A 13,914-nucleotide genomic window follows, 5' to 3' on the forward strand; every position below is an offset into this window, starting at 1 on the left:
GTGTTTCCTTCCACCTGCCCCCACCCGCCCAAACTGGGCTTCCTTTCTGGATTTCCTCCTAAATCCCTATTCTCCCCTCATCATCAGAACCTTATACTACTTCCATTTCCACATTCCCAACCCCCTTCCAGACCTCCCCAATTCTTCCTAAAGGGACTTTGCCATTTATCCATCAGTCCAACAAATAATTATTAGGCACCTACTGTATTAAAGGCACTGGATAATCTGCGATTATCACCATCCTCCTTCCCCCCATTCCTCCTGCCATGATGCTGGGCTGGGTGCTGTACAAAGCAGGTCAGACGGACCCGGGGAGGGGACCTGGCCAGTTGAAATAAAAACTGTTGAAGAGACAGCCTAGGCACAAAAGATAGCAGAAATCGGAGAATTACACACAGGAAAACTACCAGAGTAAAAAGCCGTGATTCACCAAGTTGTACAGGCTCCAGATACTCCTTAGATTCCACACCGAGAGCTGCCGAAGTCTTAGGGTCAGAACTAGAATCAAGACAGGGGCAGCCAATGCCCTTTCTCAGAGGAGAGGTGGTACCCCTTCACTCACACCCCTCCTCCTTTGTCAGATTTCCTGCCCAGCCCAGTGTCCTGGACCTTTAAGAGTCTGATAGGCAGGCAGGCTTGAGCAAAACGCTCACCTCCGCCCGCAACCCCCTTCGCTTTACTGTAATCCAGCCAGCCGCAGTAGCTGAAGGAGCTGCAGCCCAAGAAGGAGGGGAGAGGGGAGGGAAGCGAAGGAGAGGACACAATCGGGCAAGAAGGGAAGAAACTGCTGCGCAAAGGAATTACAGCCCCGGGACCTGGGATTATCCCGGCCACGGTAAGAGGACTTGGGGAATTTGTTCAGTTTTACCCAGACTGTGCCTCCCTCGGTTCTCCCGAGCCTCTGACTCCTACCTACTCTCCTATTCCTCCCCACCCCTAACGCAGATCTGTCCCGTGTGTGGCCCATCACTGGCTCATCCCCGGGACCGCTCTGCACAACCGGCCCCCAGGCTGTCTCCAGATAATGCGCTGTGCTTTCCATCCTTTTGCGGGTTATATACTAGTACTCAACAATCTCTCTGTCTCTGTCTCTGTCTCTCTCTGTCTCTCTCTCTCTCTCTCTCTCTCTCCTTGAAACATGGATGGGTCTTGTCATTAACAATAGAGGGCTGTGGTCATTTGCCCTAAGATTAAACTGAGAAGAAAATTCCTAAACTTCTCAAAGAGCAAGGCTTTGAGTTCCAAACACTTGATTCTTAATCTGAAAACAGGGTCAATGGAGAGTTCTCAGAACAGCAAGTATGATATAGAGGACAGAGAAATCAACATTTATTGAGGACCTACTATGCACAAGATACTGCCTTAGGCACTGTGGAGTTGTACAAAAGTGCTATCTTGGTGATTAAGCTTCCTCAAAGGGAGTCCCAGACTAACCTGCTTTATCCCAAATTCTAATATTCCTCACTTAATCCTATTTTGAACACTGCTGGTGTAATTAATTCTCCTGACTCATCTTTTAAAACTTAAAGTTGACTTTAAGCAAAATTCTCCTAAGCCTGTGATGAGTAAGGAATACCAATGCATATAACCAAGACATTCAAACCTCAGACTACTCTGTAGTGTTCAGTTCCTGGGCACCAATATACTACAAAAGTATCTTTCCCTAAAAGAAAACATCCCAGAACAGGAAATGTGGAAATATTCTGAGGAAAGCAAAACTTTGCAATGGAATATTTTTGTGGACGCTGGCTAATGTGAGGCCAAAACGATTCATTTTTACTGGTAGATATTTTGAGAGCAGTTAATCAAGGTGAGGTGAGCTGAGGAAATGCTGTTCATAGACATGCCATGCTAATGAGACCACATCTCATTATCCTTTATCCAGATTAGCCAGGAATCTCTGAAGTCTCTTGGCACTTTATTTGTACACCTCTTTTATCTTTTTACCCACTACTTGGTATGTGAGAGTAGCATGAGGTCCATCTCTCCAAAGATCAACCCCTTTATACGTGTATTCATCCCTTTGTGTGCTTGTCCCCTAGCAGCTGGATGTTCCTGGAACATGGTTTCTTCACTTGAGGTTCAAGACCCTTTTGAATAGATTGGGAGAGCAGTGTCCATGAACTTAGGTGGGAAAAAATTTCTCTAATTTTCACTGAAATTTAGCATATTCTCCAATTATTTAAAAACATTCTGAGGAGTCCATGGGCTTCACCAGACTGCCAAAAGGGTCCAGGACTGAAAAAAGGTTAGGAATCTTGATGGTTGTTCCGGAGCCAATTTGTACCTGCTCCCAAACAGATAATTAAATTGTACATATGAGCATTTACACCTGGGAAATCAGAGCAGCAAAGGCTTGATTTGTTGTTTTGTCGCATGGTCTAGAGTCGATTTACGAAAGTAAGTTAAAATGACAATAATGCATATTAAACTTAAACGTATGTCACTAATACATTTAATAGCATAGGCCAACCCTTAGGCCCGAACCACACTCTCCCATCCTCTTTGTCTTCTTCTCTTCCTTAAAACCTACCTAAGTGGGCAGAAGACACAGCTTCACATCTTGACTCTGCATCTTACTATTTGTTTAATCTTTATCTCTCTGTGCATTCATTTCCTAATCTGTAAAATGAGTGCATTGGGCTACTCTAAACCTATGACTTTGTCCTGTCCTAAATAACCCAAATCTTATGCATGTTTATAAGAGCCCAACACTGAATCTTGTACATAGTAGGCAGTCAATACTCAATATGGCATTAGACTCAGATTCAAGTCCTGCCATGACATGTGACTCTAGATATGTCATTTAATCTCTGAGCACTCTCAAACAATTCCCCATGGCTCGAAGTTGAGGAGAAGGTGCGGGACTGCTGTTGATAGAGGCAGCAGCCTTACCAGCAAGCACCCTGTATGTGCTAATGAAATCACAGGTCTGGTTCCCATCCCTGCTCTCTAAAGAGTGGAAGATGTTACCATAGGAAGCAAAATGAGACTCTAAAATGGGACTTCTTCATTTTCATTTTTTCTTTAAAAAAAGGATTATAAACAATATTAAGCATAACACAACTAATTAATATGCTTTGCAACTACTTATATTTAAATCCATTTCAATGCATAAACAAACTTCTAGTCACACTCCTCAAGTCTCTATCAGGAATCTTTGTCCTCTGAATTCTCATTTGCTTTTCCTCTTTTGTGATGGTTAATGGCCGACTTTAGTGTATACTCTGTTCTAGTTAATTCTGCTTTTTTTTTTTTTAATGTGTGTTACTTCACAAAGGGCTTCCCAGACTTTAGGTTTCCTCATTGCCTCCATTTCCTCATGTAAAAGTGGGAGGTTGGAATCAATGAACTATCTCTGACCTCCTTTCCAGAACAACATTCTGTGGTTCTATGATCTTGGCCCATGTCCACTTCATCCTCCTTTTTCTTCTGAACCAGGTCAACTGTAGCCCTTCCTGGGAGCAGAGACATGGGGAACATGACCTAAATTCTTCACCTTCCACTCTCTCAGAGACACAGCCCTCCCACCACACCCCCAGAATCTCTAGAATCCCAGCAAGAATCACTACTATCTAAAGGTTGCTGTCAATCACTCTACTGCAAGAATTATATCAAAGCTATGTGGTCTGTGGATATCAGAGCTTGAATCTTGACCCTGCAACTCTGGACCAAAAGTCTTCCCTATCTGTGCCTCACATTTCCCAATTATAGCATGAAAGACCATTGCCTCTGCTCCCCAGGGTCTAGTGGGGAGGGAAGCATTATTGATGCTACAGTGCTTCTTTGTCTCTTGTCTTCATCTTGGCATGCTGACTTTGTTGGGAATCCAGACTCCCTCACCGCATTACCCAAATTTGTTCCTACTCGATTTTAATCTCAAGACTTTTTTTGGCCCCTAATCTTACCCCCACCTAATCTCCCTAAACCTGTCACTAAACCCTACATCCTTTACTAGCCACTGCTTTGACCCATCTGCCCCAATTCTACCTTGAACACTAGAAAGCTGGCTAGTAGGTAGAATATTTGAGTTCCAACTCCACTTCTCTTGTGGAGAATGTTTTTAAGTCCTGTCTCCTCGTAGGAAATGGGGAGATATTGAAGTCAAAATGGGATGTCCTACCCTAGCTACAGAGCCTAAGTATTTTGTCTTCTAGCTTGTAAATGCCTGGAATTGAGAGAGGCTCAGAAGGTATAGGAATAGGTCTGAAAATAAAGGGGAAAAAGATGGAGGAGATGATAAAAAGACAAGGGGCAAGGAAGTGAAAGAAACAAGTTTAGAGGGAAGAGAGGATGAGGTGAAGAAATTAGGAACAGGAATAGAAAAAGAGAAAGATAAGAAAAATATGCAAAGATGGGAGGAGACAGGATATTTATATTTATATACATATAAGATATTTATAGAGAGAGCGATAGATAGAGACATATATGCAGGATTCTTAAAAATCTTACTTCAGCTCTAAGCTATTAAGCTTTAATATACATGTGTGTGTTATATCTATATATTCTCACAACAATACTGGGAAGTAGATATTATTAGCCCCATTTTACAGATGAGGAAACTGAAGCAAGTAGAAGTTAAGTGACTTGCCCAGAGTTATATAGCTAGTCAGTATCTTAGACAGGATTTGAATTCAGATCTCCCTGACTCCAAGTCTAATAAATAGCCTCTGAGCCATCCAGCCACCCCAAAAGAATCATTTGTTAAACTAGGAGGGTCACCAACCTACTGACTCCTTCTTCCTGGCCTCCTCTACCTTATAGTTAAGATGAGCTCTCTTTCTCTTTCTCTCTCTCTCTCACACACACAGACACACACACAGACACACACACACAGACACACACACAGACACACACACACAGACACACACACACAGACACACACACACAGACACACACACACACACACACACAATGGTCTGGAGTCTACCCAGAGGGTAATTTATACTAAAGTGTTTGCTAAAAAGTCCTTTTTTTTGTGCCATTTGCCCCAGGCCTACTTCACCTGACCCTAAAACAATGCCTAATTATGATTCTAGGTAATAGATAAGAGTTACAAGACTACAGGTGGATGGAGGGAGGGAGCAGATACTTGGGAGGTCTTGATGGAAGATGAGTAGAATGAGAATCATATGTGGAAGGGGGTGACTTAGCTCATCAAAACAGAGACAGGAGGGTTGCAGAGATAGCGAAATGACTGTCACCGTATGAGGAAGGACAAGATAGGAAATGAGAGCGTGGGTCAGGAATTTAGGGTCAGGAAGCAGGCCTGTGTGGTTGCCCCACAGTAATAATAATAGCGCCAAACAACTAACATTTATATAGTGCTTACTGTGTGCCAGGCTTTACAAACATTATCTCACTTGATTCTCACAATAACCCTGAGAGATAGGTACAGTTATTACCCTCATTTTACAGATGAGTAAACTGAGGCAAACAGCGGTAAGTACTATAGTTGTGACTGCTTTTGATCAGCTGGAAAGGATTATGTGTGAATTGGATGGGGCTAAGAGAGGGAGAAAAGGAGAGTTGGAATCGGAGATGAAGGTGTCTATCTGGTGAGGGGAGATAGTGATGGTGGCCGAGATCTGCTTCCTCATCCTCAGCAGCTTGCCATTTCTGAAAACCTTGCAGAGAGCCCAGAGAAATGTAGCTTTCAGGGGATCTGATGGCCAATGAAAACCTACCACTCCTGGAAAGAAGAGTCCTGAGTCTGTCTTATGGGCCCTCCAGTGGGGAAAGGCCTTTTCTGGGTTTGAGATGTAGACTTTGCTGAGAAGAAGACTAACATATTACTTGTCTCAAGACCAGCTCCTCCCTCTGTCTTGACCTTCTACTCATCAAAGCCCTCTTGTAGATAAAATCCATGCCATGGATGATCATATCTTATTTGAACACAGGTCAAACCCTAATGTAGAGCTAGGGGGCCGGGTGGATAGGGCAGTCTTGACAAGGGATGTCAGGCCTAGAGGCCTAAGGGCTACCCGAGTCTTTCCTTACCTGTCGCAGGTCTTTGGCTGGCCAAACCGGATAAACGTGTGAGAGAAGAGACTTTCCAGAGTCAAACAAGGGTTAGGCTTTATTCGGGGTCTTGGTTACATGTGCAGGGGGAATTCTTCCTCAGGAGAGAGGAGTCCTCCTCCCAAGGAGGCAAAGATCTTACAGTAAGAGAATGGAAGTGGAAGTGGAAAGTGGAAAGTGGGGAGTGGGGAGTGGGGAGTGGGGAGTGGGGAGTGGGGAGTGGGGAGAGGGGAGAGGGGAGAGGGGCCTTCTGTCCTCTAAGGGCCCCTCAGCGCTAAGAGCGCCTTCAGGCTTTCCTGACCCTACTTAAGCTCTCCCGACACATAGTTTGCACGTGAATACCGGGCATGTTCTCAGCTTTTAGCTAGTAAACAACAGGTGAGCTCAGACCCCAGGCCAATCTCAAGGGTGAGATGCTCTCCCCAGCACGTATCCCATGGAGAAGAGGCAGAGATGCACGAGATAGCCCGTGTCTCACTCCTCAATTCCCAGCTGTTCCCTGGGGGGCCTCATGAGAACTCTAAGGTTTAGAAGTCTTCACTTTTACCTGCCGAGGCTGTCCACATGAAACTGAGCTTACACCCCCAACAAAGGGAGATCATAGCTATTTCCTCCAATTGTTAAACAGTAGATATAGTGACCTATTCTTACTCAGTCTCCATTTCATGGTCCTTTGTGAGTCTCCAATCCAAGCAATTGAATCCAAGATCCAAGCTTGAATAAAGTGGGTCCCACCTGTCAGACACAAACAGCAGCTATATCTCTTGTGCCACAAAAAGTTAAATCAAAGGACAGAGAAATAGTGCAGTCAGTGCCCGGCCTTTGGGATAAAGTATCTGTCAAGTGTGAGAAAGGAAGGAGCAATCACACCCCAGCTTTGGGGACAGTGCTCTGGCCAATCTGGGATCTTGTAAAAACAAGGAAAGAAATGTTTTTCTGAGGGCTGGATCAGTTGCATTACCCTTCAATTTCTAGACTATGTACACCTCAGAGGAAATCAAAGGGGACTGTCCCTTCTAAAGGAATGCTCTGAGCCCTAACCCTAGTATTATATGCAAGACACTGGGAATCGAAATACAAAAAAATTAAACAAATCCTACTTAAGGGATTTACATTCCCATAAATATATAGAATAAATACACTAAAACACCAAGTCAGCTAAATTTAAGGTAGTCAGGGAGGGAGGGAACTAGCAGTTGGGGAGAAGAGGGGAGAAATCAGAAAAAAGAGCTTCCTGTAGGTTCCTGAGGTGTGCGTCTGAAGGAAGAGAGAGATTCTAAGAGGCATAGGTGAGAAGGAAGTACATATCAGGTGAGGGCTAGTTTGACTGGTTCTCAGAGGATAGCAGCGAGAATACATGTGCGATGAGGTTAGAAAAACAGGCAAAGGCCAGGATGGGAAGGTTGCCTAGTGTTTGCCTGGTTTGCCTAGTGCCCCACCACACTGGCTCAAATTATTTCTGGGTCCCAGGTTCCTCATCTGCTCAGTGAGATGGTCATATTAGATGACCCAAGGAATAAGGCTCCAGCCCCAACATTCTCTGATTCTGTATGGCCAGAAAGTTGAGAAGAAACAGACAAGCCTGAAAAATGAACTTCATGAGCGAGCTAAACAAGAAAATGCTAAAGGGAAGATTTCAAGATTCTGAAAAGTGTTTATAGTGAGGGGGTTAACCTTGCTGTTCTCCATCCTCCCTAAGGCAGGGCAAGAAGAGCAAAGTCTGGCCGGAGGGTATGACTAACATGGGGTGTTTGGGTGTAAGGAGACATATAGAACACAGAATAGAACTACTCTGATGACTGGTTCCTAGACCTAACAGTTCCTTTTCTTTTAAAACAGTAAAATTTAAGCACATGCAAAATCTTTCTTAAGAATAGTTCTTTTTACTCAGAGTTTTAAAAACGAATGTTTTTTTTTTTTATTAAACTTTAAAAACGAATGTTAAAAACTATTTTTACAGGTAACTGGGAAAAGATAAAATATTAAATAAAAATTTTTAAAAAGAATAGTTCTTTTAAAATTGTATTCTAAAAGCCAAGAGAGGTTCCTTCTCTACCCATTCTGTCTTACTCCAGTCTTCATCCTGGAAAATATAGAACATAGGTTAAAGAGGTATTTGATAATCAGGGTTGGTCTCAAATATAAGAAAATATATCTCTGGAAAGTTCCAGGCACAGAGTCAGGAGCACTCATCTTCCTGAGTTCAAATCCAGTCTCAGACATGTACTTTGTGACCCTGGGCAAGTTGTTCCATCCTGTTTGCCTCAGTTTCCTCATCTATAAAAATGATCTGGAGAAGGAAATGGCAAACCACTCCAGGTGTTTTGTCAAGAAAACCTTAAATGGGGTCATGAGTGAGCAACAACCACCTCTCTTTCCTTTGCAGAGCTGGGATGTTATAGGTGTGGAGCTACCTCTGCTGTCAGATTCAGCTGACCATGGGGTCATACGTAGAGTTAGAGCTGGAAGGGATTTTAGAGAGGGCTAGACCCTTTTATTTTATAGATGAGGAAAATTGGGGACTTAAAAGTGACTTTGAATGGTAGTAAATCAAACCCAGGTCCTCTGGTCCTTGACACTGGTACTGGTACTTGGTAAAAGGACCCAGCACTTTTTCTGCTACACCCGTGTGATAGCTGTTTTGCTAAGCTTCTTTTTCCTTTTTCTTTTGTGATTCTTTCCTACAAGTCATGTGCACCTCACTGAATAGAAGAAGGGAAAGGATATATTCAGAAATAAAGGTGATATAAAAACAAGCTATTATCAATAAAAAACTTTTTAAAAAAAGAAACAAGATATTTGAAGCCCAAAATAAAGGAATACCTAGATTCTAAATGATCTATGTCTCTAGGTGTGGATGAATTAGATTCCAGATGACTGAAGAAACTTTAGGCAGGAGAGATGTTCTGGTTATCTTTGAGACATAGCAGACAGATGTCAAAACACCAGAGATAGGAGGAAGTCCTGATTTTCAAAAAGTGGAGCCTGAGTGAGCTTGACATTAATCCACAGGATGTTTTAGAATAGCTTATTACACAGATGAATTGTGAATACACAGAAATGGTAGTATGGATCACTAGGAATTAATATGGACTTACTAAAAACAAAAATGAATCATACCAGATTAACTTTATTTCCATTTTAAAATACGTTAGTGGACTGGTAGGTCAAGAGATCTGTGTATTTCAGAAAGTAGTATAAGGTAGAAATTGGGCCAGGATTCAGGAGAACTGGGTTCTGTTTCCTGCTCTCCCACTGCCTTGCTATGTGAATTGAGCAACTCCTGTTAACCACCCTGGGTCTCTGTTTTCTTAGCAGTAAAATGAGAGTGTTGGACTTACAGAAGAAAAACTTAGCCAAGAGCTCTCAGAGATGATTTATGATTAGACACGCATTCCTGCTATGAGAGAGGTCCAAATTGGCAAAGTTTCCAGTGCTGATCAAAATTCTCTACCACCCAGGTAATTTCCACTTACAATCTGTAGATTCAGTTCAGTCATTTTTCAGTTGTGTTTTACTCTGTGTGACCCCATTTAGGGTTTTCTTGGCAAAGACACTGGAGTAATTTGCCATTTCCTTTTACACCTCATTTTATAGATGAGGAATTAAGGCAAACAAGGTTAAGTGACTTGTCCAGGATCACCCAGTTAGTAAGTTTCTGAGGTCAGATTTGAACTCAGGAAGATGAGTTGTGACTTCAGGTCTGACACTATCCACTGTGCTGCCTAGCTGCCCCAAATTCTACAGACATACTAAAACAAAAGGTACTTCCACACCAAAATAAACCAAAAGTACAGGAGTTAAATGTAAGGTTTTTTGATTTACTGAAACAAGATTAAAGTAATATTATTGCTGGTGCACTCCTAGAAAAAAATAATTTCCAAGATCAATCACTCCTTCAGCTACTTCCCTTTTAATTTGGTCAAAGGTGAACAAAGAGAAAGTTCTCCTAATAGAATCAAAAGTCATTTCTACTCTTCTTTGATAGAGATAAATAAGATCAAGTCTCCTAATTTTCTTCCTGAAACTGATAAAATCTTCCCCTGAAAGAATATAAATTAGTTATTGATTGAGTCCAAGGACTTTGGGTTAAGCCATTCATGATATCTTCTTCTTTTCTAAATTAAATTAGTTTTTTGTTATATTTTAAGTTCTGAACTATCTCTCTCTCTTCATCTCTCACTAGAAAAAGCCACCATTTGATAGACACATATATATAAACATATGTATGTATAGCTAGGTATATGTGTATAGATATCTATATCTATCTACATACATTATATAGAGAGAGATACAGATATACATATATCTGTATAGATAGATACATATGTATCTATCTATATCTATATCTATATCGTGTGTGTGTGTGTAAAACCATACTATGCATACATCTATTTATTAGTTATTTCTCTGGAGATAGATAGCATCTTCCTTTATAGATCCTGGTTGACTTGAATATTTATAATACTCAGAATAACTTATTCACTCAAAGTCATTCTTTTTTTTTGGTTTGGTTTGGTTTTTGCAGAGAAAAAGCATTTAATGGAATAACATCAGAACAGCAGTAGAAATAAAACACTTTGACATAAAAGCAGGGCACCCCCTCCCCTGAATATACATACCGTCAGTGTAAAAAGTAGACATGTATAAAGAGGCTCACATACAATAAGCATATGTGGTCAGGGTACACAGATGAAGGGAGCACATGAGGTCATGGTACATGTGTGACAGGTTAGCTCAGGCTTCTGAAACAGTCTCAGTCATTCTTAAAGCAATATTTCTGTTACTGTACATAATATTCTTTTGATTCTGCTCATTTCACTCTGTTATTTCGTGCAAGTCTTTCCATGTTTTTTCTAAAATCAACTTGTTCATCATGTCTTACAGTACTTACAGTAGTATTCCAAATCTTTCTCAATAATGATAGCTACCACTTATATAGTATGTTTTTTTTAAGGTTGCAAAGTGCTTTACAACAATTCTCATTTTATCTTCACAACTCTCCTGTGAGGTAGGTGTTATTGTTATCCCCGTTTTGCAGATGAGGCAACTGAGGCAAATGGAGGATAAGTGATTTGCCCAGGGCCACGTAGCTAGCAAGTGTCTGAGGCCAGATTTGAATTCTGGTCACCATGTCTAGTGCTCTATCCACTGTGCCTCTTAGCTGTAATACAAGTGAAGTCTTGGTGTTATATATGCTTCTACAGACTCAATAATTCCTAAGGATCATTCCAGCTCTAACAGTCTGTGAAGGCTTTTAGATGTGTAGTTTGATTATTTCACAAAACCTGTTCTCATATCTTCATGTGTCTTCATGATATTCACTTGTTGGGTATGTTATGGAGAAAATTCTTAATCCAGAACAGATTAGACTCAGTGTCCTCTCAGGTTCCTCAGAGATTATCTGCTTATGTGTGACCTTCAAGGTAACCTCAATGTCTGACATCCCTTCTTGCCCCAACAGGTGCCTTCTGTGAAGTCTGGGAGTTGTAAGGGTCATGGCATCACCCTTGCATAGCATTCGTGAGTATCATTTGGAAGAAAGGAGCATGTGGGGAGGCAGGAGGCAGTGACCAAGATGACTTAGAAGTTCTACAACTGTCTACATGGTCTCTTCCAATACCCCAAGCAGCTCTTCTGTCACATTACCTTCCCCACCTGCAGGGCTGCCTCTGGATGACAATCTGCTGTTGATGCAGAATGGTTCTATGCTACGTAAGGTCAAATCCCGAAGTTGGAAGAAGCAGAGATACTATAGACTACAGGATGATGGAATGACTGTTTGGTATGCCCGGCAGGCTGGTGGAAGAACCAAACCCAGTTGTGAGTGACTGTGGAGAAAGGGATGATGGGGAAAGGGAGAAAAAACACTGAGAGGCAGCACCAGCCTGGGAATTAAAGAGCTGGGGACAGTTATCAGGGACTACAAAAGTATCCGTTGAGCAAGTCAACTATATTTATGCCTATATATCCTCTCTGGGACTCTGACACAATAGTTGTGTTTGTAGGCAGGAGCTGGGTTTGGGGAAGGTATGATTTATTATTTGCTTCTTAAAGCTCCACCTGAAATAAATGCCAACATTTTATAAACATCGTTGGCCAAGTCCATTATAACAGTTCTAGAATCTCATGGTCTGATTACTCTAAGAGTGCCAGCTTTTGACCCATAGCCTGGAATATTTTATAACAATAGATCTATTATATGGTTAATATGGATATTCTCTCTAGCAGACAGCAACCCAACATGCCATCTTATCCTATATCATTCCTGTCCACATTATCTCATAAATTCTCCATAAGCAATTCACTCATCAAGCTAAAGGCCTTCTAGGTCTTTTAAAATATAAAGACCAAAATAAGATCTAATCTCAGGTATCTTCAGAAGACTAAAATAATTTGGTTCCCTGGAGGACAGGAAAAGCTAATGATTAATTTTCTCCCTTGCAGAACTAGAATCAGACAATTAGGCTCAAGAAGGATTTCTAAACTGGAGCGTATTTACCTTTCATGAGTTTTCATGCAGTGGAGAGCATAGTGCACAGAGCACCAGGCCTGGAGTCAGGAAGACTCATCTTCATGCATTCAAATCTGGCCTTAGACACTTACTAGTTGTATGACCTTGGGCAAGTCACTTCACCTTGTTTGCCTCAGTTTCCTCATCTGTAAAATGATCTGGAGAAAGAAATGGCAAACCACTCCAGTATCTTTGCCAAGAAAACCCCAAATAGGGTCACAAAGACTTCCCTGGCCCATCTTTCATTCTGTTGTACCACCTAGCAGCCCTCCTTTATAATAATACTGACATTATATGATTATTAAAATACTCTTCCTTTTACCAACTAAACTGTGTGAGGCCACATTTTCTTCATCTGTTTCAACCAAAACAACGTCTCACAGCAGAGTGAATGCAGAATCAGATTTGAAAATCTAGCTGTCTTTTATTATCAGACATTAAAGAGATATTCCAAAATACATAAAATCTGCCACTCTAATCACTAATTTTTAAAAGAAAATAATCATTTTCACAAAAATGTTATTTATGTTAACATGTAATGGTTTATCATTTTTAATGAATTAATACATATTTTAAAATTTTATCCATTTTAATATCTGTTATATATTGATAGGTATAACTGTGTGCTGGAGCTGGCTCATATCAGCTCAAGAGAGCCAATTGTTAAATTTTCAGTGTGAAATTTACACCTATGAAACTGGCAAACTACAAATTAGGACCTGATTTGTTGTTTTATTGATCACCTATACTTAAGAAAGTGTTGGAGAAAATGTTAATTATCCATGTAAAGCGTAAAAGTGTGTCATGGGTACATTTTTCTCTCTGGAGAGCCAGCTGTTAAACATTTACCAGCATACTTCTGGATATAACCCACATAAACTAAAGCTCTTTGGGACATTCAATAATTTTAAGAAGTATAAAGAGATCTTAAGACAATAAGTTTAAAGACCACTGGGCTAGATGGGTCTTTGAGGTCCCTTCCATTTCTGAAATTCCCTGAGACCTCACAACAAAGTCCTTGATTTTAAAAACCTATGAACTAAAAACCAAAACCAAACCCTGACTCTTCTTCCTTCTCATTCCTTTGTCCTGCTCTTTCCACTCCATTTTCAGTCTCCATTTCAGATGTGGAGACAGTGCGGGAGGGCCATGAATCAGAACTGCTGCGAAGCCTAGTGGATGAAATCCCCCTAGAGCATGGCTTCACAGTTGTTTTCCACGGGCGCCGCCCTAACCTGGACCTGGTAGCTGGCAGCATTGAAGAGGCACAGAGCTGGGTGCAAGGGCTTCGGCGCCTCCTGGAAATCATCACCAGCATGGACCAGCAAGAGAAGATGGACCAGTATCCTTCCAGTGAGGAAACTGGTTGTATATGTGGT

The 13,914-nt window shown here is 41.4% G+C and overlaps 1 protein-coding gene across 9 annotated transcripts in view; it reads left to right on the top strand.

The window, feature by feature from the left end:
* Positions 1-13,914, top strand: part of PLCD4 (phospholipase C delta 4) — a 26,875-nt gene continuing 12,961 nt past the window's right edge. The window contains exons 1-5 of one of the 9 annotated variants that reach the window (XM_072617795.1): positions 3-835; positions 9,337-9,482; positions 11,486-11,544; positions 11,686-11,844; positions 13,649-13,877. In XM_072617795.1, the coding sequence (XP_072473896.1) occupies positions 11,520-11,544; positions 11,686-11,844; positions 13,649-13,877 (413 nt within the window). In that variant the 5' untranslated portion in view covers positions 3-835; positions 9,337-9,482; positions 11,486-11,519. Of the gene's footprint in view, positions 836-9,336; positions 9,483-11,485; positions 11,845-13,648; positions 13,878-13,914 lie in introns of all 9 variants that reach the window. The other 8 variants (XM_072617792.1, XM_072617794.1, XM_072617800.1 and 5 more) reach the window with 8 other exon arrangements.

Source organism: Notamacropus eugenii, chromosome 6, assembly GCF_028372415.1.
Source record: "Notamacropus eugenii isolate mMacEug1 chromosome 6, mMacEug1.pri_v2, whole genome shotgun sequence".
Taxonomy (NCBI): domain Eukaryota; kingdom Metazoa; phylum Chordata; class Mammalia; order Diprotodontia; family Macropodidae; genus Notamacropus; species Notamacropus eugenii.